Raw genomic sequence first — 25,718 nt, 5'->3', positions numbered from 1 at the left:
TGCCTGCATATAACGCAGGTGCACTGTATTAGCATGGAATTAAATTACAAATCTCAAGAATAAATAATTATGGACAATTTTATAACAGTCTGCACTGGAGGATGGGATGGACAAAGTTTGCTAATAGATCAAAAATCTGATAAACCTCTGCATGACTTCCTCACATGATGGGCATCTGATATGCTGTGGATGGACCACCTGAGACATAAAATAATAAATATCCACGTAAGGGTGCTAGAACAGATCAAGCCAAAAATCTCCATGGAAGCCAAGATGACAAAACTGAGGCTGTTGTACTTTGGACACATCATGAGAATACATGATTCATTGGGGAAAAAAACCCCAATAATGGTAGGAAAGATGGAGAGGTGTAGAAAGAGAGGAAAGCCACATGCTAGATGGATGGACTCTATTAAGGAGGTACCAGGTATAAATTTGGAAGACTTAAGCAGAGCAATGGAGGTCAGGGAGTCTTGGAGATGTCTCATCCACAGGTCGCCATGGGTTGAGATCGACTCAAGGGTGGTTAACAACAACAAAAATGCTGTGTTAAGAAAAACAACATGCTGCAGTGGTTTGAGAGCTGGAGTAGGACTCTGGGAAGCCAGGGATCCAATCCCTGTTTAACTATGGAAAACTTTGGGCAAGTCACACTCTCTGAGCCTCACAGAAAGGCAATGGCACCCCTCCCCCCGAACAAATCTTGTTAAGAAAACCCCCTGGTAAGTTTGTCTTAGGGTCACCATAAGTGAGAAATGACTTAAAACCACACAAGAACAAATGAAGTAATAGTGCCACTCTATTCTGCTCTGGTCAGGCCCCACCTGGAATATTGTGTCCAGTTCTGGGCACCACAATTTAAAAAGGATGTGGAGAAACTGGAGCATGTCCAGAGGAGGGCGACTAAAGTGGTGAAGGGTCTGGAAGCCATGCCCTATGAGGAACGAGTAAGGGAGCTGGGGATGTTCAGCCTGGAGAAGTGAAGGTTAAGAGGTGATATGATAGCACTGTTTAAATATTTGAAGGGATGTCATATTGAGGAGGGAGCAAGCTTGTTTTCTGCTGCTCCAGAGACTAGGACACGGAACAATGGATGCAAGCTACAGGAAAAGAGATTCCACCTCAATATTAGGAGGAACTTCCTGACAGTAAGGGCTGTTCGACAGTGGAACAAACTGCCTCGGAGTGTAGTGAAGTCTCCTTCCTTAGAAGTCTTTAAACAGAGGCTGGATGGCCATCTGTTGGGGATGCTTTGATTTGGATTTCCTGCATGGCAGGGGGGTTGAATGGATAGCCTACAGCACCTGGAATTCGCTGGTGGTCTCCTATCTAAGTACTAACCAGGGATGGCCCTGTTTAGCTTTCAAGATCAGATGGGATCTGGTGCCTTTAGAATTATTCAGGTTATTAGCCACTGACAAAAAGATCCAGTTGTGCACACAAGTGGGGTGGTGTTGTCTCCAATCCCATATTGTTGGTCTTTAGAATTACATCCCCAACTCCATCCCCTCAACTTCCCATCCATTCAAGCCCTTCCTGCTAATCCTTAACTCTCATCTCCTGCCTTTCTCATCTGTAAGAATGCTTTAGATGTAAAATATGTAAAAATATGCATCAAACACACACACACACTGATGCACACTTCAAAGTCTTCTGCTAACTGTACTCTGTCATATAAGCATTCAAATACTGGGCTCAGAATACCAGTCAATAAGGTAAATGGCGGGATACATACCGCCATTTAGTACGTATAGAATACGTACTAGGGTTAGGAAGGGGCGGTGCTTCCGCACCCCCCTAACCCTAGTACGTATCCTATACGTACAAGATGGCGGCGCCCCTTCCACATGGGCGCCGCCATCTTTGCGTATCGGACGCTGAGCGTCCGTACGCGTCGCGCCGCTTGTGACATAGCGAGCGCGCCCCTGGCGCCTCGCTACGTCGCAAACGCGACGGTAAAAGAAGCTCCATTTTGGAGCTTCTTTTTCGGTCCGCGCGGGAGTCGGGCCGTCTGAAGGCTCCGGCTCCCCCGCGGACCTACTGGCGGCGGCGGCAGACCGCCGCAAAGCGGCGGTCTGTACCCCGCCAATGTAACCTATACCTGAGGCCATAGCAAGTAAGTCCCTAGAGATGGTTTGCAAACTTACCCTTTCCTAAAAATCAGAGAATCTAATAAAGTTGTTATGGAATTGTAATGTTCAGCAGAATTTAACTTCTTTAAGACCTGATCTAGTTTTAATTCATGTTTCATCTTATTTTCTCCCCACCCAAAGCCAGTGGCATGATGCACTTTGGGCCTCTGAGTTAGATTATTATTATTATAATTATTAATATTATTATCAAAGAGATATAAGAGTCTTTAAAGATCCTCAAGTGTGTATATGTGCCTGTGTGATACCTCACCCAAATATTGCAAAGGATAGAGATTAAATGCACAAGATCATCTTCTTTCCTCTCTTTGTAATTTATACCAACTGCAAACTTTGAGATTTACCGTGATGTTTTACAAGCCTCTGATTAAGGGCACTACTTAAAGCTACCACTTATTAGGAATCCAAAATGAGGTTTGCCCTTTTGAAATAATTGAGTTTTGGTGGAAGAAACATTCCCATTAGGGAGATCTCGGCAAGAGCCTGAATGGTAGGAGAAGAACAAGAATGCTACACACTCTTGGGAGTATAACTAAGAGGGGTCAGAGCTTTCAGGAAGCTTCAAAGAAATGAAACTGCTATGAAAATGATAGGCATTTGAATGGCACTTGTTTCCAGAGGTTGGCAGGGAGATATAGTCTCCTTATGGGAACAAGGCAACCTAGGCTTGAAAGCAGTAGCTGTTGCTAAGCAAACCCCTGTGTAGCTTCCTTTGTCTTTGCATTTACAAAGCATTTTTTTTTATTCTGCTAAACTGGTCCCAGTGACATCTATAAAAAAGAGAGCTGCTGGGGCTGCTATCACTCAAGCTTGGAAAGGTTACTTTTTTGGACTACAGTTGCTCACAATCTCCCGAGCCAGCATGGCCAGTGGAGAAAAGTAAACTTTCCCAGCATTGACTATCAAGATGTTGGTTCTTTGATTGCTGATTCCCATCTGTGAGGGAGGAGGCTGGTGGTGGCTGTGAGGAATTACAGAGGTAGAAACACATTAGAAAACATCTATGGAGGCAACCCCTCAAAGGCCCACAGTCCAATGAGGGCTGAGCATGATCAGTGGGCATGGAACACTGACTGACTGTTGGGGAGATGGAGGGAAAATGGCACAACATATCCTAGGATTGGGACCACTCCTCACTCTTTCATTTTGTTCCCGATCTCCACCCTCTCAGATTTCTCTGTCACACACACAAAAATGTTTATTCATCTATCATAAAATCCCTCACACCCCCCCCCCAAACAAACAAACAAACAAACAAAAAAACCTGAGCATGTTAAAGTTGCTCCAGCATTCTTTGATGCTTCAAAAACTCTTCAGTTACAATTTTCCAGATTGTTTCAAAGGAGTCTAATTTTCTAATTTTGTGGTTTGGGTGGGGATCATAAAGTACAATGGCAGGTGTCTGCCTCAATCCACCTCAACCACAAAATGGACCGGAGAGGAAGTTGGGTATGTGCTGAAGCAACCAAGAACCATTCTCACGTCTCCTGTACTTTCTCAGTGCCACATGTAAGGCTGATATAGGTAGCATTAAACAATTCTGAGGAAAGGGGTAGATCTCGGTAATGCACAGCCAAACAAAAGTGATTAAGGAAAGCTATATGTAACTAGGGCATAGGAGGATGCCGATCAGGGAAGTGATAAATGCTTCCATCAAATAATTTAATTTACAATCCTTATCTGGGATATTTGCAAAGTAAAACATATTAGCCTTAGAGGTGCCACATGACTCTGTTATGTTGCTGCAACAGACCAACCCTGCCATCTCTTAGGAAACTGTCCTTTAAAAGGCATTCCAAGACCAAGCTAAAATAATGTATCATGGCATCTACCTGGCTGAAGTTCTACAGGCCGCTCTGTTTCTGTACTGCTGAGCTCCAGATGAGTACATACTGCATTCCATCACAGCATGTTCAGAGCACAAAATAGGAATTGATGGTGGCACAAACTGTTTTTAAACTTAAAAAACAGAAAAGCCTGCACTTGCATGAAGCCCGGACTTGCATGTATTGAAATCAACAAGAGAAAAAGGAGGCACATCTCAAGAAGCTTAGGAGATAGTTTCTCACTGATTGAAAAGACCCTTTTTATCAAATTAAAAACCATCTTGTCTCCTTGGCTCCATACGTCTCCCTTTAATGTCATGCATTTCATTGGATTCTCCCCATTTTTTCTTGATGTCTACTGAAGCCATCATTAACTGAGAGCAGCTATCTCCAGAGGTGGAAAAAAAACTCTTTCTCCAAACACGAAATGCATTTCCAACCCTGGATGGGTACAACATCCCAAAATGTGTGCCATGAAAACTGAGCTATTTCAATCTGTTGTAAATAGCTTACAGAAATTCAGCACGTTCAGAGTGGAGGTGGAAAAAGTGGCACTTCCAAAACGGAGTATTCGGCATTGTTACCAAACGAAACTTTTGATGAATAGCCTTTCAAAGATCGCTCAGATGTAATTATGTCAAAAAACTGAATCTGTCTCAGAGCATGAAATCGATACTTTCTCAAAACAGCAGAAAAAAATGGCTTTAGATGGATATCATAGTCTTTTTAATTATTGGGGAGGGGGGTAGAGGGAAGAAAAGGAGGCAATATTAGCACAGCAAAACCTGTAGCCTGCTAATAGATTTCTATCCCTCCACTGCACCAAGCCTGCCCTGAGGACTGGAATAATCTTGGAGAGCTGTTTTAATGGCTTTTTAATAAAATGCATTAGATCACACTTGGGGTTTTGGAAGATTTATAGGCCTGAGTCACATGCAGCAGTATTTGCTGGGCAGCTTAATAGGACTGTTTCTTTCTCAGTAAAAGGTCTAGTAAAATATTTTTATTTAAATAGGTAACAGATTGTAATTATGTTACTGTTGGGAAAAAAGATTCAGTGTATTACTCTGGGAAGAAAAGAGACCTACAGTGCCATTTACATCCAACCTGATCAAACACAAATCAGTTTCATCAGACCCTTTCCCATTTAACTGACTTTGAAGTTAGGCAGAGGTGGGGGTAATCTGTGTGCTCGAGAAGTGAAAAGTCCTCACCCATCCAACCCAGGTTTTGTGCTCTTTATTCTCCAAATAATTTGCAATTACTTCTCTTATATTGCATAATATCTTATTCTATTGTTAGCCACAGGGAAGAGCATGGGCACTAGATTTCATACTATAACCAGTGTTCAACCAATGTTTTCAGTTTAGAAATTTCAGCCAGCAATATTCATGTACATTCAAATGTGTCTTTGCACACATGACTAGGATCTTGTTTAAAAAATGAAGTCAGATTCTCAAAAAGCTAAATGCACGCAGTGCCATATTCTGTTCCCTCCCCAAAAGCATGACTCCAAGAAAAAGCAAAGATCTAAGAACAGGGCTGCTGTTGCAGCACAATATGAGCATTGTTGTTGTTGTTAACTGCCCTTGAGCCAACTGTGACTCATGATGATCCTGTAGGTGAAACATCTTCAAGACCTTCTGTCCTCCACTGCTATGCTCAGGTTCTGCAGATTCAGGCCCATGACCTCCCTAACTGAGTCTAGCCATCTGTCATGCAGTATTTCTCTTTCTTCTTCGTGGTCTCTGCGAATCACACAAATGGGTTTATTCTGCGCCTGCGCAGCAATCCTCGGAAACTTCTGGAATCTCCAGGCAGAAAGCAATGTATCTTTCTGCAACTTTTTGGCGGTAGCCCCGCCCACCCATATATAAGGCCCCTGGTGGCCCGCTCCTCTTCAGTTCCTTCATTCCGCCGCGCTAAGCAGCTCGAGGAACTTCGCTAGCATTTCGCTTGCTCTTACATTGGAATCTCTTTGTGCATTCGTTTGGACTCTCCTTCGGCTTGACCACTTCTCTGACCTAACGGACTTCTCTTGCCATGGCCTCCTTTAGGAGGAGCACAAAGTGCGGGGTTAAAATCCCCATGGCCAACGGCAATGTCCACCGGACCCTGAAGCGGGGCCGGACATTGAAGGCTGCGCTGTACGAAAAAGCTTTAAGCCAGCCTGGCGGTTCTGGAGCCTCCGGAGAGACAGGTGATACCACCTCTATGTCCTCAAAAGGAAAAGGGACAACTGCTCCGACTGCAACAAGCAGCGGGCTTGCTCATCCTCGCCGCCGCCAAAACCCGGCATAAAGGGTCTCCGAGCACGGTCTCAGTGCCTCTGCTATAGTCAAGGCCAGTACCTGCTCCGCCTCCTGACATCGGGTCAATCAAGACCACGACGCCGACGCCAAAACCCGGCATAAAGGGCCTCCGAGCACGGTCTCAGTGCCTCCGCCGTAGTCGAGGCCAGTACCTGCTCCGTCTCCTGACACTGGATCAATCAAGACCCCGACGCCGACGCCAGAACCCGGCGTAAAGGGCCTCCGAGCACGGTCTCAATGCCTCTGCCATAGTCGAGGCCAGTACCTGCTCCGTCTCCTGACACTGGGTCGATCAAGACCCCGACGCCGACGCCAGAACCCGGCGTAACGGGCCTCTGAGCACGATGTCAGTGCCTCCACCATACTCAAGGCCAGGACCTGCTCCGTCTCCTGACACGGGGTTGATCAAGACCTGGCCTAAAGGGCCTCCGAGCATGGTCTCAGTGCCTCCGCCATAGTCGAGGCCAGTACCTGCTTCGTCTCATGACATTGGGTCAATCAAGACCCCTACGCCGACGCCAAAATCCGGCGCAAAGGACCTCCGACCATGGTCTCAGTGCCTCCGCCAGGATCGAGGCCAGTACCTGCTCCGTCTTCTGACATTACGTCAATTAAGACCCCAACGCCGCCTGTGCCGGCATCTTCCCGGACAGTGCTCTTGGAGCCCAGGGTCCTCCTTGTGAGCCACCTTTCTGTACTGGCAGACAGCCTGCAGATAGTCAGCATGGATTCTGAATCGGAGGGAGAACCCTCAGACTCCGATGCGCCTCTATCCCCACAGAGGTCAAGATCAAAGCCACGCTCTCCCTCTCGGGACAAATGGCACATACGTTCTCCTTCACGGAAGGGCAGGGGCGCCCTTGGTACAGAGGCTGATGAGGCTTTGGCCTATGAACGACCAACACGGTCGAGCCAGATCAGGACCCACTCGAATCATTCCCAGACCTTGTCTATGACCAGCCCACGGGACAGTACCTACTCCCAGTGGCACCTTCCCATCTGTGTCGTAGCATTTGTGGCCCCACACGGACATGCCTCCCCGCTCAGGCCGTGGACGTCACCTAGGGGCCCGACGACTTTGACAGAGATGACTCTCCTAAGATCACCTCTCTCGGACAAAGGATCATAGTTCGTTCCTGAGGGCCCTACACTGCCATCGCCCACCGACGATGTCAGGGCCTTTGCTGACAGGGTCATATGGATGGCTGGCGCCCTCAAGTTAGAGGTGGCCCACCCTGATGATGACGCCCTCGACCCAGTAGAAAAGACTATCTATGGATCGACAACTTCTACCGGGTCACTCTGTCCACTTCGTCCTGGCTCTCCAACCACCCTCAGCTGAATTCTGATATAGGGGAAGGAGCCCAGGCTACTTTCGCTCCTAGGACGTCTCTTCGCCAGTAGGCAGAGACATCAAGAAGCTGGATAGACTGGAAAAAAAAACTTTTATTTTATTTTTTTGCCTCAGCTGCTCTTGACTTTAAGATAGCCAACTATGCAGCCTGTATGGGGCCTATATACAGTTTCTGGTCGAGGGGATGGGCCCTACCATCGCTGATCTCCCAGACGATAGGAGACGCATGATGGTCACTCTGCGAAATGAGATCCATCTGATAGCAGGCCAACAGATCATTTCTGTCAAGCACACCATGGACTGTGCATCCAAGTGCTATATGGCCCATAGCCTTTCGCCGTTATGCGTGGCTCCGGGCCTCCGAACTCAACCCCCAGGCAAAGGCGGCGATTGAAGATATGCCCTTTGACAACTCGGGCCTCTTCAGTTAAGACACGTCAAAATTATTCTGGCCGACACTCCTGGTACCCCGGCTCCCAGCAGGAAGAGGCTCTAATGTGCTCCTGCACACCTCTTCGCCTCTTCTCGACGGAGTGCACACTCTTTTAGTCAAGGGCGCTACTAAACCTGTTCCCCCTTGGAGGGTTCAACGGTATTTTTTCTCCAGGTACTTCACTGTACCGAAGAGAAACTCGGGCCTCCGGCCCATAATGGACCTTCAGCCCATGAATGCCTTTATTCTGTGCAAGAAGTTCAGGATGGTGAATCTTGCCTCGATTTTACCACTCCTACAGGAAGATTCCTGGTTTGTGACACTGGATTTAAAGGACGCCTGTTTTTACATTTCAGTATTGAAGGACCACTGGAGGTTCTTCCCCTTGCTGTTGCCATAGAGGCTTACTAGTACAAGGCCCTTCCCTTCAGCCTCTCTAGAACTCCACAGGTCTTCACCAAGGGCATGGCGCCCGTGGTGGCCTACCTGCTCAAAAATGGGGATCGCAGTCTTCCCGTACCTGGACGACTGACTCTTCAGGGCGTCCTCCAAAGAGACTCTCCTCGAGGACCTCCATTTGCCCCCTCGCTCCTTCTTGCCCTGGGCCTGCAGGTCAACTTTGACAAGTCTAACCTGCTCCCTACCAAGCTCATCGACTTCACAATCAAGACGTTCCTTCCAAGGTGCTCACCATCCCACGGACCGTACAGAGATCCTAGTGGCTCCAACATGACAATGTCTGCATAGGGATGCCATTCCTGCCTCCACAACTAGTCCTCTCCTTGACCACGGACGCCTCCCTGCAAGGTTGGGGCGCCCACACTCGGACCTTGCTATAAGGGACAAGTGGTCGTCCACAGAGGCCGCTCTCCACATCAACATCTTGGAGATCCTGGCCGTGGAAAAGTCACTCAGAGCTTTTCGGATGGTTCTTTCCGATAAAGTCGTGCTTCTGCTCACAGACAACACCACCGCCGTACACTACCTCAACAAACAAGGTGGTACGAGATCAGAGACGCTACTAGCTGTCACCATCCTCATTTGGGAAGGTGCATACAGCACGGGACGCTGTTGCAGTGCATTCACCTGCCGGTGATCAAAACAACCTCGCGAACTAACTGAGCACGTCGTCCTCCACTTGTCACGTATGGAGGCTACACCCGGATGTGGTGAACCAACTTTTCGCCCACTGGGTAACCCCTCGGCTGGACCTGTTTGCTTCCCTGTCAAACGCTCACATACCGAGGTTCTCCTCTCCCACCGGAGAGCCGAGATCAGAAGGAAACGCCTTCCAGCTCAAGTGGACTCAAGGCCTACCATATGCCCCTCCTCCGTTTCCTCTGATCACAAGAGTGTTCTCGAAGATGTTGGCCGACCGGACGGACTCAATTTTAATAACTCCGTGGTGGCCCACACAACCTTGGTTCACTCGCCCCTTTACTACGACGAGCCCAAGAGTATCTCCGCTTGGAATACCGGCCCAACCTACTCTCGCTTCACGACGAGCAAGTCCACCATCCCGAGATGCAAGCTCTCCCATTGGTGGCATGGAGGATTCAGTACTGAGGGCTCTTCCACCCAGTGTACAACAAATAATTAGGGCAGCGTAGAGACCGTCTACCCAGACGGCCCATGCTTACAATGGAACAAATTCCTTGCCTTCCTACAGACCAAGGACGTTCCACCAACCCGTGTCTCCATCCCAGTGGTTCTGGACTTCTGATGACACTGACTGGAACAGGTTTCTCTTTAAGTTTTATAAAGTGTTACCTGTCTGCCATCTCCTCTCACTATTTGTTTAAGAACAAAGCCCCTTTGCTTAGAGACCCTCACATAGAAAGGTTCTTAAAGGATTCAATAACCTGCATCCACCGGCTGCGGTTCCTCCTCCGCAGTGGAGACTAGACGCCGTCCTGGCGCATCTGGTGTCTAAACCCTTTCAACCCTTAGCTACTACGGATCTGAGACTCCCTACTTTGAAGGCAGCTTTCCTAGTAGCCATCACATCAGCCTGCCGGGCTGGTGAACTGTGTCCCCTCAGGGTGGATCAACCCTTTCTCCATTTCACAAGGGCAGGGTTGTTCTCCGTACAGACATCCCCCTCTTACCTAGAGTGTTGTCTGCCTTTCACATCAATCAGGACATTGTTTTGCCGACTCTGGCTCCTAATCCGACCACAGACTCTGAACGTCAGTTTCATGTCCTGGATGTCCAGAGGGCGCTGCGTCCTACCTGGACAGAACATCTGCTTACAGACGCTCAGGGAAACTCTTGTTTGCTACTCCGAAGCCAAAAAAGGGCTGCCGGTTTCACCACAGAGGTTCTTCAAATGGGTCGGCGACACCATCTGCCTCTGCTACGAACTGGCTGGGAAGCCCTTGCCAGGTCGGGTTAGAGCCCATGCAACTAGGGTGGTAGCCGCATCCTCAGCCTTCTTGATGGGTGATTCCCCCTTGAGGATGTGTACAAGGCTGCTGTCTGGTCCCAGCCTTTGACATTCTTCAGACGTTAAGGCTGGACGCCAGGGCCAGACAAGACGCAGGCTTTGGGAGGGCAGTGTTACTTTCTGCCATTCACTGAACCCACGGCATTGTTAATAGATACAAGGTGCTGGGTTACACTGTTTACTGATTGTTGATTTCATTGATTATGTTTGACACTCCCTCCTCCACTGACTACAGCTCGCTAGTCTAAACCCATTTGTGTGATTCGCAGAGACCACGAAGAAGAAGAACAGGTTGCTCACCTGTAACTGTGTTTCTTCGAGTGGTCATCTGCGAATTCACACAAACCCGCCCATCCATCCCCTCAGTGTCTGTTCATTTGACAACGCTTGTTGCCGCGCTGTTTGCGGCTCATTCGGAACTGAAGAGGAGCGGGCCACCAGGGGCCTTATATATGGGTGGGCAGGGCTACCGCCAAAAAATTGCAGAAAGATACATTGCTTTCTGCCTGGAGATTCCAGAAGTTTCCGAGGATTGCTGCGCAGGCGCAGAATAAACCCATTTGTGTGAATTCGCAGATGACCACTCGAAGAAACACAGTTACAGGTGAGCAACCTGTTCTTCTGCTGCCTTCTATGTTTCCTGGCATTACTGTCTTTTCTAGTGAATCATGCCTTTTCATGATGTTGCTAAAGGATGACTGCCTCACTTTCATCATCTTGTCTTTCAGGGAGAGTTCAGGCTTGATCTAATCAAGGACCCATTTGTTTGTTTTTTCAGCCACCCACGGTATCCTCAGCACTCTTCTCCAGCACCACATATTAGTCTGACATCAGCACAGCCGAAAAGAAGCTTTTGCGCCCCGGAAGTGCCGTCGCGAGGCGCTAGTTGCGCACTCACGGTGTCACTTCTGCCGCGCGACTCTGGATGCTACGCGGCCGTGACGTCAACATGGCAGCCCCCCATGTGGAACAGGCGCCGCCATTTTGTGCGCACTCCACGGGTACTAGAGTCAGGGTCGTTAGGAAGTGACGCCCCTTCCTAACCCTAGTACCCACAGAGCGCGTACTTTATGCCCATCCGGAACGGGCCATCAATACCAGGAAAGATTCTGGAGCAGATCATTAAATAGAGAGTCTATAAACATCTGGAAGGCAATTCCATAATCATAAAAAATCAACATGGGTTTCAGAGAAGCAAGTCATGCCAGGAAAAACTAATCTCTTTTTAAAATAAAATTACCAGTTTGGTAGATGAAGGGAATGCTGTGGATATAGTATATCTTGATTTCAGTAAGTCTTTTGACAAGGTTCCCCATGACATTCTTGCAAACAAGCTTGTAAAATGTGGGCTAGACAAGGTAACTGTTACATGGATTTGTAACTGGTTGACCGTCCGAACCCAAGGTGTTCAACAATGCCTCCTTTTCATCCTGGAGAGAAGTGACCAATGGGGTCCCACAGGTTCTGTCCTGGGCCCAGTGCTATTCAACATCTTTATCAATGACTTGGATGACAGAATTGGGGGCATACTTATCAAATTTGCACATGACACCAAATTAGGAACAGTAGCTAACACCCCAGAGGACAGGATCAAAATTCAAAATTACCTTAATAGATTAGAAAGCCGGGCCAAAGCTAACAAAATGAAATGCAATACGGAGAAATGTAAGGTACTGCACTTAGGGTGGAAAAATGAAATGCATAAATATAGGATGGGAGACACCTGGCTGAATGAAACTATGTGTGAAAGGGATCTAGGAGTCCAAGTAGACCACAAGTTGGACATGAGTCAACAGTGCGATGCGGCAGCTAACAAGGCTAATGCAATTTTAGGCTGCATCAATAGAAGTATAGTGTCTAGATCAAGGGAAGTAATAGTGCCATTGTATTCTGCTTTGGTCAGGCCCCACCTGGAATACTGTGTCCAGTTCTGTGCACCACAATTTAAAAAGGATGTTGAGAAACTGGAGCATGTCTAAAGGAGGGCGACTAAAATGGTGAAAGGTCTGGAAACCATGGCCTATGAGGAACGGCTCAGGGAGCTGGGGATGTTTAGCCTGGAGCAGAGAAGGTTAAGAGGTGATATGATAGCCCTGTTTAAATATTTGAAGAGATGTCATATTGAGGAGGAATCAAGCTTGTTTTCTGCTGCTCCAGAGAACAGGACCCAGAACAATGGATGCAAGCTACAGAAAAAGAGATTCCACCTCAACATTAGGAGGAACCGCCTGACAATAAGGGCTGTTAGACAGTGGAACACACTCCCTCGGAGTGTAGTGGAGTCTCCCTCCTTGGAGGTCTTTAAACAGAGGCTGGATGGCCATCTGTCAAGTATGCTTTGATTAAGATTTCCTGCATGGCAGGTGGTTGGACTGGATGGCCCTTGCGGTCTCTTGCAACTCTATGATTCTATGATACGAGTTGACTTTCTTTCTGTTTACTTTCTTCATTGCCCAACTCTCACATCCATACATTGTGATGGAGAATATGATGGCTTGGACAATTCTAACTTTAGTGCTCAGTTTAGGATCTTATCTGGTTCTTTCATGGCTGCCTTTCCCATTCCTAGACTTCTTATTTCTTGACTGCAGCCTCCGTTTTGATCAATGAATGAACCAAGGTACAGGAAATCTTTTAACTATTCCAATTTCCTCATTATCTAGATTGATTTATGTAGCTCTTCCATGCTCATTATTTTTGTTTTATGTCCAGCAGTAAGTCTGCCTTTGCATTTCCTTCTTTGACCTTTCTTAGTAATGGTTCAAGTCTATGATATTTTCTGTTAGTAGTATGGTGTCATTCTGTTAGTAGTATGGTGTCAAGGAGCCCTGGTGGTGCAGTGGTTAAATGCCTGTACTGCAGCCATTCACTCAAAACCACAAGGTTGCGAGTTCAAGACCAGCAAAAGGGCCCAAGCTCGACTCAGGCTTGCATCCTTCCCAGGTCGCTAAAATGAGTACCCAGACTGTTGGGGGCAAATTAGCTTACTTGCTAATTAGCTTACTTGCTGTTCACCGCTATGATCTTTGGAATAACGGTATATAAATAAAACAAATTATTAATTATTATTATTATTATTATTATTCTCATATCTTCAGATTATTGATGTTCCTTCCTCCTATTTTCATTCCTTCTCCTTCTGAGTCCATACCTACTTTTTGTATGACATTTTCTGATTGATCTGTGCATTACTCCTGCATAAAGAGATGTCTTCCTTCCAGAACCCTGGTTTGCATCATGTTTCATTAGGCAAGGAGGACAAGTGTTATTTTTTAAGATACAGGGTATTAAATTTCACAATCAATGCTATAACAGTTTAACCTGTATGATTTTCCACCTGCATGATCCTTCTTCTTTTGAGAAGGCTGTGGAAAGATTTTTAGCTATTTTATGAAAGAGCTAAACCAGTTGCCTACAAGATGGAGGCAATACACCTGAAATGCATTGGACCAGCAGACCATTTTCTGCACGTTGCTGTGGCTTTGTCTTCACATTATTCCACTTGGTGAGCTTCCATTTCAAGGACATGAACAGATGATGCATTCTTCATATGGGAGAAAGAATGCTCAGCATACAGAACGACGCCCACAGTATCAATAACGCTAAATGAGAACACTTCCAAAGGAACCCCTTCCACAAATATTATTTATTTTATTTATTTCATTTTTATGTCTCCTTTCTCCCAGAAAGGGACTCAAGGCAGCTCACAAATAAAACCATTTAAAAACATTACAATAAAAATTTAAAAGGCAAAGAGAAATTCTTCCATTTGTCAACATGCAGCTACAGAAGACTGTAGACTGATCTAAGTTCTGTGCCTTCAGTATGGACATGTACCTGATGAATGTAAATCTGCCAAAGTGTGCAGGCTAGACTGGATTCTAGATTGACTGGATTCTGTTTTCCATTACATGGGGAATTATCTTAAGAGACTAATCAAACTGATTCAGAAGAACATTTTTATAAATTCCATGTTTATCATATATCTCACTTACCCCTGTTTTGCTTCTTCATCCGAATGGTTGTTTTTTTAAAAGAGGCTGCAATATCATGATAAACTAGGAGAAACAGAAAATATTAAGAGAAAATAACTGCCAAATACAACCAGCTCCATTTAGCTTAGCCTGAAGTTATCTGTACAGATAAAGCTCCAATTTAATTTAATCCCACTCACAACTTCTTTGCTTTTTGCACATTTTCTAAGTGATAAATACTTCAAATATGGGAATAGTTGTGATTTCAGTTGCTACTGCTCACTATTTGGAAACTAGTTTGAACAGCAAATTTTACACAGCAGTATATACATTTTAAATAGAAAATGGAATAAAGGAAAATAAAGCAAGCATCCTCTAGTTTGCAGCCACTGCCTGCCAATCAAGAAATTATAATGATGATAACATCAAAAAGTAGCATAAGATATCAAGTTAAAAGCTCTGGGAAAATAGTCTTTGCTTGTGTCTGCACGACTTTGATGCTTACATTAAACAACTATCCTGGAAGGAGATTTCCAGCAATGTGCTACCAAGATCCTCTTTCCACCTGTCATTTCTGTTTGTTGTGATATGAAAAGTTTATCCATGCTGTTTTATTTTAAATCCCTAATTCACCAGACGCTGCAGTCACCTATCAAATGCCAGATAGGGCATAGGTCTGAAGGAATGGGATGCAACAAAATGAACTGGATCACAGCTTGGATTAGGTCAACAGATGGAAAGGACACTTTCCTTGGAACCTCCAAGTACCCTGCCTTGATTTCCATGATGCTCTACTGCACAGCTCCACAAGATATTTGGGTGCATACCTGATTAAAATGAACAGCTAGTTAGCAAAACTGAAATGGACTTTGCTGAGTGGGTGTGAAATGGCACTAATAAGATCATGACTTAATGGTAGTACTGTTTGAGTGGTGCACTCCAATAGTCATTCGCAGATTATGAACAAGGAATTAATCAGCTATCAAGACAATAATCAAAATGGATTGGGAGCTTAAATATGTTTGTGGAAGTTTATTTGGATCTCTCTGGTCATTTTCTTAGTGATCTAGGTGAGATATAAGCAAATGAATTCCACAATGGCAGAAAAGCAGGCTATAACTTTTGTTCACTTTTTTATGCCTTTAATTGTATTGTTCTTTTAAATTGCAAGCAGCTTTGAGTTTCAATTTTGAGGGAAACATGGGATACAGGTAAACAAACAAACAAACAAATAAAATAATGATAGTATTTGTTATACAGTAACAAAACAGACATGGATATCTGAACTAAACCTCAGCAATGATTACTGACTTTCATAAAATAATTGGCAAGAAATTGAAGTGGCCTGGTATCTGTAAACTCTGGTTGTTTGGAATGTAACTGGAGGGACCATAATATATATCACACTCTCAATTCTTCCTTTTTCACACTACTGAGATGAGAAGCCTGACTTATATTGGTGATGGGAGTTGCAGCCCAACAATGTTGTCATCTTGGGATGAGATGAAGTATACATGAAAATCTGACACTAAACTATGATTCTACCCACAACCCTATCCCCAGCCTTAAAACCCAATTATGCTGGAATTCTCAATGGGTTCCCACCAATTCATTCAATGCAATTGTTTTTTCAAAGAATCCTGGTGCACGAGGGTTAAACTCTTGTTTCGAAACATGTCAGGAATTAAAACCACAGTTTGATCCTGGTTTGTTCTCACTAACTAACTTTAAATAGACTACAGTATGCCAAATTTGGTTGTCATGGGACACTGTGGTGTGTTTAAACTAAAAGGTTTCTAATCCTGTCCTTGCAACTACAAATTGGGGACGGAAAATGCATGAGACTGAGGCATGTCACAGCTCTTACAGGTATAGGAAATCACAGTTACTCACTGCATCTAAATTAGGCCATTTTCTCATTTAGTTTTAGTTTTGAACTTCAGATTTTGAGATGAAAAGATTGCTGGAAAGAACTTTTTCATATATGAAGTATTTATCACTTGACTTAGAAGCCAAGTAACTAGATGCTAGCAATTTAAAAAGGAGTTCTAAATTCTAATACTTACTTGTATGATCTTCGTATCTTTCGATATAATGTAAATAGTGAATAGCTCTGTTCTTTGCCTGGGAGAAAGAGCAAGAAGATGTTTTTTTCATTAAGCAATGATTAAGAGGATGCACTATTTCAGCCTGACAGCAAAATCAAATTAAAAATAAAAGAAGCATTATAATAAAGCTATTTCTACCTATTATGTATTGTGCTTAAATAAAATTAGTTTAATAAATCAAAATGGGATGAATTGATGTCATGACATACCTATACTTTATAAAAGTTACCAGCGTATTTGCCCACACGTTACATTAATCATTTTGTGCATCGAAGAAATACATTTGTTATGGACTTCCTGTGTGGTCACTAGGAAGCAATGCTTTTCTCCCCACAGATTACCAGAGGAGGGCTATTTATACAGCCTGCTTTAACCTGAACTAAAGTAACAGTAAATTAATAGACCTATTTAATGACATTATTTAGCAGTCACACTGGATACCGGAATGTCAGAGCTGAATCCAAACAGAATTTTGTATCTCCAGTTTACAAGTCAAAAAGAGATTGTACAAATTAGTTGTGATTTTGGAGAAAACGAAGGTGTAGATATTTAACTGAAACATTTGAACCCTGGATGGGTCCAGGGACAACCTGCCACTGTATTAACATTGTCCTTAAAAAGAAAAGATAAAAGATTGTGAACACAAAAATGTCCATAAGGCAAGAAACAGCAAATTCATCTATAAGGCCAATTCAGCTGTATGCAGAATATTCTGTCTCATTTTCAAGAGGGTTTTTTTTTGGGGGGGGGAATAGGAGTGAAATTTATAGAATGTCTACATAGAAAGGAAAAATTACATATAATGATTCAAACTAGTACAGAGTGAATCGGACTCATGCTCTAGTGCTATCAAAACAACAGAACAAATATGTTTTAGTGTTTCTTTGCACGGGCAGAGCTTGTCAGGTCTATCATGTCTGCCTCAAGTAGGATATTCCAGGGCTGGGATCAAAATATCAAGAAAGCAGTTTTAGGATCTCATAGTACCTCTAGACCTAATTTGTCTGGAACAGTGGTCCCTGTGTCATGTAGAAAAAAGGTAGAAATCTTTTAAAATCAATTTGTGGTACATGAGTAGGGTGTATGGCGGGCGATTCGGCTGTTCAAGGGGTGGATGGGATGTCCGCAAGAGCCTTGACGAATTTAAGCAGCTCTTTGGATACTGGTCCATGGGCCAAGGAGAGATTAAAGGACACTGGGAAAGGAAGCAGTGGAGGAAAGGGGTTTCTGCTGTTATAGTTGTATCTGTTTTCCAGAGCTTGGAATAGTTACTTTTTGGTTTAACTCCCAGAATTCCCCTGCCAATCTTTGCTATTTTGCTCAGATACATATGTATACCATGGGCCATGGGTGATTCTGGTGGAATTTCTGATACTAATATTTAGAAAAATTGATGTTTCTGGCAAGAAGAGAGGTCTTAGAGGGCCCATGGCCCTGTAGCAAAGCACAAGCTTTGCATACGCATTCGGTCTGACTTTTCCAAGTAAAACCACTGAGTAGCAAGTGATGGGGAAGGCAACCAACTGCCAGCCAGTGCAGACAACACTAAGCAAAATAGATAATAAGCTAACATGGTGTAAGGTAGCTTCCTGTAATGGACATGGGTTCTTACTAGAGAAAGGAAAAATTAATTTTTAGACTATCGTTTCCTAAGTCCCTGAGCTAGTGTGGCATGTGGTCATGATGGTGCAGGGATTCTAGGAGCCATAGTTAAAAAACACCCCCCCTCCAAGTTCTGATGAGAACATGAATGAAAGAACCACAAAAGTCTACATTTTATATATGAAGAACCAGTGAAGAATGCCATGCTTTAATGTCAATAGATTAAGTTTACTATAAAACTACTTACTTTTCTTAGTGCAACCATCCTGTCAGTTGCTTTCCCTAGAGCAAAACCTGATGGATAAAAATAATGCAGCTGACAGAAAATTATGACAGATGAAAGCCTTCAAAAACTTGCAACAAAAAAGCCCTCCTCTTGCAAGTACTTGGGTGACCTTCCATACCCAAAACCTTCTCCCGGTGATGCTAGAGCTATCAAGAGATGCAGATCTACCAAAGGAACCAGGAGACACACTTAAAATTCTTTACCTCTCCCTTCCCTCTACCACAGAAAGACATATTATTTTCCAACAAAAGGGAGAAAACCTTTCTAAATACGCCCTTGACTTCTTGCTTTATATAAGCACTACTTTCTGTTCAATATAAGTCTAAAGCAATACAAGGTTTTGCTTTCATGTAATAGAGTGCCCTTGGCAACCACAAAATAATTAACAGCAAAGGAACCTATATTAGATTATATCCTGAGAATATGGCTCATGATGTTGTTTTTGTAATCCCAGCAATGGTATTTGATTTTTTCCTCTGAAGAAAAATATATTGGTGCCTTTCAGAAGCCAGGTTACATTCCTGATGCAAAAGATGGATACTTCCTTCCTCAACCTTGTATTTAAGACTATGTCCAAGGAAACTGCTGACATGTAACAAAAAGCCAGTTTATCAGTAGTCTTTTAAAACAGTCAATTCTGTGTGCTGCAAATACCAAATGCATTTTTTCAAGCCAAGAGGACAAGACCCAGTCTACTACTCCGGGGCAAATGCTTTTCTTTAATCGACTCCTCAGCCTTTCCCAGCTTGAGGCAATGCTGTTATCACTTTCTACTTCCATCCCTGCAGACAACCCTTCTCTTTCTATCCCTTGAGTGATGAACATTTGAAACATGGAAAGTGAAAGACAAGAGTACTCATTCAAGTGTCATGTTTACTACAGACAGAAACTGAACAACAGCACAGGGTGTAAAGGCTGAATGGAGAGTCAAATAAAGGAAACAGCAGTGCAGCTGGGACCAAGGTCCATGAAATCTCAAGGAGGAATAAAACAAAGATAGCTACAGATCATATACACCAAATTATACACAGTTAGCTTTTAACTGCAACACTCATCTGATACAGTTACAATTATAGTGGCTGTAAGGATCAATTTTGCCTCTTCCCAGACAATCATGTCTGAAGTGGAGACAGTTATAGATTGCTAATACATGGAGTGATGCAAAAATGGTACAGATCTCCTCATTCTCCTTCACCTCTCTTGTTAGGAGCTCAGCTTGCAGAGGATGGCAGTGTCTGTACAGGTTCTGTACAGTTCTCCATCTTCTCTAGCCTAATAGCCTATTCACAGTGGCGATAGCATGTTGCAGCCTATTTTCTGCCCAAGGACATCACTATATTTCTGCAACACTTCTATTAACTGAGAACATGTGGATCTTCCTGACAGAACTTTGGAAACCAGATGGGATGGAGAGATCATTTGTGTCTTTAAAGCAGTTTGGCCATAGAGATAGCCATCTTACTGCCAATCCTATGAATCTCATTGTCATATCCTGGGCTGCTTCTTTTACAATACTGAATAAATGAAAATGAACCAGTTTTAAAAATAACTAAAAGATGTTCATATAGCCACATTCCTGACATGTAAAATAATGTTAAAATAGAATGGCTCTTAGCTGCTATTTCATTACTCTATTGTTTCTGCTTCTTCACACATGCAAGTTTTCTGCCTCCCATTCCTTCTCCCCATCATCAGGCCCTGCTACAAATGGAGACTGGCAGCTCATGAGACAGCTGAATAATACAAGCCAAACAGAGTTCACAGGATGATCAAAAACTGAACTGGCACCATGATAAGAAAGAAGCTAACCAGAGGCTAGGTGTGTGTCAACAGCAAGGGGCAGTTAAATAAATCTCAAGAAAGGATTCTTCCAGAATGGTCAAAAGAAGCATGACTTCTCGCGATAGACCTGCTTGGAGTTTTCTGGTTATTGTATTCTCCACATCCACTCATAGTGTTCTTTTTTGTGCTGTCTGTAGTCAGTTCTTCTAAAGGTTTCTTAAAACTGCAGTATGCTCCTATGGTATGAAGTGCAAATTTTCTCCTGATTTTTGTTTTAAAAATCTTGGAGATATAGTGCTATAGTGCCATTTTACCGATGCACTATAGCTGTTTTGAAAGAATATGACCCCCCCCCCCCCCCGCAATATATGTCAGAATGATAAAGAAACCTACTCAAGGGTGGGGATGAAATCTTGAAGATGGTTCTAGCAACTGCCAGAAAGAGTAGTTTGGGACAAGAGAAACACTGGATATTAAAGAACTCAAAGACTACAGCAACAAAGGAGCCCAAGACTTAGCATTTATATAAATAAAAACATAATGACATTTATATGTCTAGTGTTCAAAGCATTTAATACATATTGTGTCAGTAATATTTAAGCAACCTTTGTAGTATGCCAGCTCTTATAATGAAGCATGACATGAATCACAGAATTTTAGAATCTGATTTTGGAAGTTAGCTAGTACAGATCCCTGCTTGTTGCAGAAATCTTGCAACTCATTTTTTATTAATTGCCTGAGTCCCGTTTCTGGGAGAAAGGATGAATACAAATGCAAGCAATTAATAAGCTACAGCATTCCTGGCAGATGATAATTTAGCCTCTGTTTAAATACCTGCAGTGAAGGAGAGCATACAGCCTCCCAAGGGAGTCTGTGCCATTATCAAAGAGTTCTTACCATTACGAAACTTTTCACAATGTCTAGACAAAATCTGCTTTCTTGGAACTTCCTTTCATTTACTCCAGTCCTCCCTTCTGAAGCAAAATTCACTTACCAGCAGCCCCTTTTCCATTCCCAACAACCACCAGAGCACTAACAGATCTTTTTCTTCCTTCCTTGGCTGTCATGTTAAATACACTTTTCAACTGAAAGAGAAAACAATGCAAAGTCTTAGATTGGCTGCTTATTAAAAGAAGAAAAAGAAGAGAGAGAGAGAGAGAGAGAGAGAGGAGAATTTTAAAAAAGGAGGTAACCATTGGATTAGAATACATTTTAGCTTTTACATTAAGAACAACCTGATGCTACCAGTTTGAAATAAGCATCTATCATTTTTCAGTTCTGCCTGCCTGGCCAGTTTGTTCAAAAGTTGGCTGTGTGTGGTGGTGGTGGGAAGGTGCCAGTAAGGGGAAGATGCAAATGTTTGGGACTTTGTTAGAGTGGAATGGAGATCTATTTAGCCTTGTAAGTACAGTACATGCTGAATCTCCATTATACAAAATACTTGTCATCAGAAGTATTTTGGAGTGTTTTTAGATTTTGGAATATTTGTATTTGTATATATGTGCATAATAAGTAATATTGTAGGTGGGACCCAGGTCTAAACACAAAATTAATTTGTTTCAGCTATACCTTATACACACAGCCTAAAGGTAATTTTATACAATATTGGTGCATGAAACAAAGTTTGTGTACAAAGGTGTCATTATCTCAGCCACCTATGTTTTTGGTTTTTGGAGTTAAGGGAGACTCAACCTATATTGGACTTTATTTCTGCTAAGGTTTAAATTATAATAATAATAATAATAAATAATAATAAAATCTTTATTTATATTTCCCCCCTCTCCCCATGGATCAAGGCTAAACAAAGCCGTCCCTTCAGCCACCATCTTGAGGGGAGAGAGGCAGGCAAGCTCCAACTGCCTGCCTGTAAGAAGAAAAGCCCTCCCTTCAGCCACCATCTTGGGGGGGGGGGGGGAGAGAGGCAGGCAAGCTCCAACTGCCTGCCTGTAAGAAGAAAAGCCCTCCCTTCAGCCACCATCTTGGGGGGGGGGGGAGAGAGGCAGGCAAGCTCCAACTGCCTGCCTGTAAGAAGAAAAGCCCTCCCTTCAGCCACCATCTTGGGGGGAGAGAGGCAGGCAAGCTCCAACTGCCTGCCTGAAGAAGAAAAGCCCTCCCTTCAGCCACCATCTTGAGGGGAGAGAGGCAGGCAAGCTCCAACTGCCTGCCTGTAAGAAGAAAAGCCCTCCCTTCAGTCACCATCTTGGGGGGGGGGGAGAGGCAGGCAAGCTCCAACTGCCTGCCTGTAAGAAGAAAAGCCCTCCCTTCAGCCACCATCTTGGGGGGGGGGGAGAGAGGCAGGCAAGCTCCAACTGCCTGCCTGTAAGAAGAAAAGCCCTCCCTTCAGCCACCATCTTGGGGGGGGGGGGGGGGAGAGAGGCAGCCAAGCTCCAACTGCCTGCCTGTAAGAAGAAAAGCCCTCCCTTCAGCCACCATCTTGGGGGGAGAGAGGCAGGCAAGCTCCAACTGCCTGCCTGTAAGAAGAAAAGCCCTCCCTTCAGCCACCATCTTGGGGGGGGGGGGAGAGGCAGGCAAGCTCCAACTGCCTGCCTGTAAGAAGAAAAGCCCTCCCTTCAGCCACCATCTTGGGGGGGGGGGGAGAGAGGCAGGCAAGCTCCAACTGCCTGCCTGTAAGAAGAAAAGCCCTCCCTTCAGCCACCATCTTGGGGGGGGGGGGGAGAGGCAGGCAAGCTCCAACTGCCTGCCTGTAAGAAGAAAAGCCCTCCCTTCAGCCACCATCTTGGGGGGGGGGAGAGGCAGGCAAGCTCCAACTGCCTGCCTGTAAGAAGAAAAGCCCTCCCTTCAGCCACCATCTTGGGGGGGGGGAGAGAGGCAGGCAAGCTCCAACTGCCTGCCTGTAAGAAGAAAAGCCCTCCCTTCAGCCACCATCTTGGGGGGGGGGGAGAGAGGCAGGCAAGCTCCAACTGCCTGCCTGTAAGAAGAAAAGCCCTCCCTTCAGCCACCATCTTGGGGGGAGAGAGGCAGGCAAGCTCCAACTGCCTGCCTGAAGAAGAAAAGCCCTCCCTTCAGCCACCATCTTGGGGGAGGGAGAGAGGCAGGCAAGCTCCAACTGCCTGCCTGTAAGAAGAAAAGCCCTCCCTTCAGCCACCATCTTGGGGGGGGGGTAAGAGGCAGGCAAGCTCCAACTGCCTGCCTGTAAGAAGAAAAGCCCTCCCTTCAGCCACCATCTTGGGGGGGGGGGAGAGGCAGGCAAGCTCCAACTGCCTGCCTGTAAGAAGAAAAGCCCTCCCTTCAGCCACCATCTTGGGGGAGGGAGAGAGGCAGGCAAGCTCCAACTGCCTGCCTGTAAGAAGAAAAGCCCTCCCTTCAGTCACCATCTTGGGGGGAGAGAGGCAGGCAAGCTCCAACTGCCTGCCTGTAAGAAGAAAAGCCCTCCCTTCAGCCACCATCTTGGGGGAGGGAGAGAGGCAGGCAAGCTCCAACTGCCTGCCTGTAAGAAGAAAAGCCCTCCCTTCAGCCACCATCTTGAGGGGAGAGAGGCAGGCAAGCTCCAACTGCCTGCCTGAAGAAGAAAAGCCCTCCCTTCAGCCACCATCTTGAGGGGAGAGAGGCAGGCAAGCTCCAACTGCCTGCCTGTAAGAAGAAAAGCCCTCCCTCCTACCACCATCTTGAGGGGAGAGAGGCAGGCAAGTTCCAACTGCCTGCCTGTAAGAAGAAAAGCTCTCCTTCCGACCACCATCTTGGGGAGAGAGAGGCCTGGCCTGAAAGACTAAGAGCCCTCTTCCGACCACCATCTTGAGGGGGAGAGAGGCCTGTTATGTTTGTTTGTTTGTTTTTTTACTTTGTATTGTACTTCCTGTTGTACACCGCTTTGATCTAATTTGGAAAAGCGGTATATAAATAAACATTATTATTATTATTATTATTATTATTATTATTAAGGCGGGAGTACATCGGATAAAATTACTATTACAATAAGCACAAATTTATCTAAAATTACAACAATCAATTAATAAGACAAAATTTAATAAAACTGAGACAAATCCATACCTATATATGAGTAATGGAGGTAGAGTGTTACCTAGGTTCAGTTATGGTGGATCAAATGGATAGGCCCGCCGGAAGACATCTGTCTTAAGTGCCTTCTTAAAAGCATCTAGGGTGTTAATATGATGGATCTCTTCCGGTAGGTTGTTCCAAAGTCTGGGGGCAGCAGCAGTAAATGTTCTATCATAGGTCGATTTCAGTCTGATTTTTGGGTACTCTAATTATTGGATATCTTTGGAATTGTATGAGTGCTTTAGAGATGTATATATTTGGATTAGCTGTGATTAACACTGTGTACTGTGTTTACATACTGGCATTATTTTCGTATTTGTAGCTGCCTGCATTATCTTTTGTACAGTCACATTTACTGTCATTAAAAAGTACTGCTGGATCCGTCTCTACAATTGTCATCTCAAGTAGATGCGATGGCCAGGAGTGCTTGGTACCAGCTTCAGCTGATACGCCAACTGCGTCTACCGGGACCAAAAGGACCTTGAAGCAGTGGTACATGCGTTGGTAATCTCTCGTTTAGATTTCTGTAATGCGCTCTACTTGGGGCTACCCTTGTACCAAGTTTGGAAGCTTAAATTGGTTCAAAATGCAGCAGCCAGATTGGTCACCAGTACATCTAGGTTTGACCATATAACACCTGTGTTGAAATCTCTTCACTGGCTGCCAATCAGCTTTCAGGTGCAGTACAAGGTGTTGGTTATTACCTTTAAAGCCCTACATGGCTCGGGCCTGAGTTACTTGCGGGAATGCCTCTCTCTACATAATCTGCCTCGCACACTCAGCACATCTGGGAAGAATTTGTTGGAATATTATAACACTAGATTAACTACAACTTCCTATAGAGCATTTACTGCCGCAGCCCTTAAGTTGTGGAATAGTCTACCGGAAGAGATCCGTCTTATTAAGGACTTTAAGGAGGTACTTAAGATGGATCTTTTCTGGTGGACCTATCCACCTGATTTCGTATAAGAGACCTTGATCAATGCTCCACTTGACTATGACAGTATGACTGAAAAATTTTCTGATGATTGGATTTTAAGGAACTAATAGGAATGGGTAATTCAGTATTAGTATTTTATAGATTGTCTTTTAGAATTGAATTATGTTGTTATAATGATGTAATCTCACTTCGATCCTTAGGAGAGGCGAGAAATATAAATAAAAATTATTATTATTATTATGATAATAGAGGAGAAACATAGTCAAAGCGGCAAGTGGATGTAATAACGCATGGAGCTGAATGCTGGACAGAAATCAACAGACGGAAGTGAGAGAGGAAGCCCTGCCAGAAGGTTACAGTAATCTAATCACGAGACCACCAGGGCGTGGACCAGGGTCTTGGCAGTAGAGGCTGAGAGAAATGGATGGATTTTAGCAATATTGTAGAGAAATAATCTACAAGGCTTTGGCTGTAGCCTGGATCTGGGT

General features: G+C 44.5%; 1 protein-coding gene across 2 annotated transcripts in view; it reads right to left on the bottom strand.

Moving 5' to 3' along the window:
- LOC149310484 (small ribosomal subunit protein uS5m-like) overlaps window positions 1-25,718 on the bottom strand; it is a 72,973-nt gene that overhangs the window by 11,436 nt on the left and 35,819 nt on the right. For both annotated transcript variants that reach the window (XM_089529046.1, XM_089529044.1), the window contains exons 6-9: window positions 21,268-21,358; window positions 18,453-18,499; window positions 16,562-16,619; window positions 14,517-14,579 (exon numbers count right to left, since the gene is read on the bottom strand). In XM_089529046.1, the coding sequence (XP_089385172.1) occupies window positions 14,517-14,579; window positions 16,562-16,619; window positions 18,453-18,499; window positions 21,268-21,358 (259 nt within the window). The remainder of the gene's footprint in view (window positions 1-14,516; window positions 14,580-16,561; window positions 16,620-18,452; window positions 18,500-21,267; window positions 21,359-25,718) is intronic.

The sequence above is a fragment of the Sceloporus occidentalis genome, unplaced genomic scaffold, assembly GCF_023333645.1.
Source record: "Sceloporus occidentalis isolate IW3139 unplaced genomic scaffold, rSceOcc1.0.p SCAF_6, whole genome shotgun sequence".
Taxonomy (NCBI): domain Eukaryota; kingdom Metazoa; phylum Chordata; class Lepidosauria; order Squamata; family Phrynosomatidae; genus Sceloporus; species Sceloporus occidentalis.
This window is presented reverse-complemented; position numbering and strand designations above follow the sequence as displayed.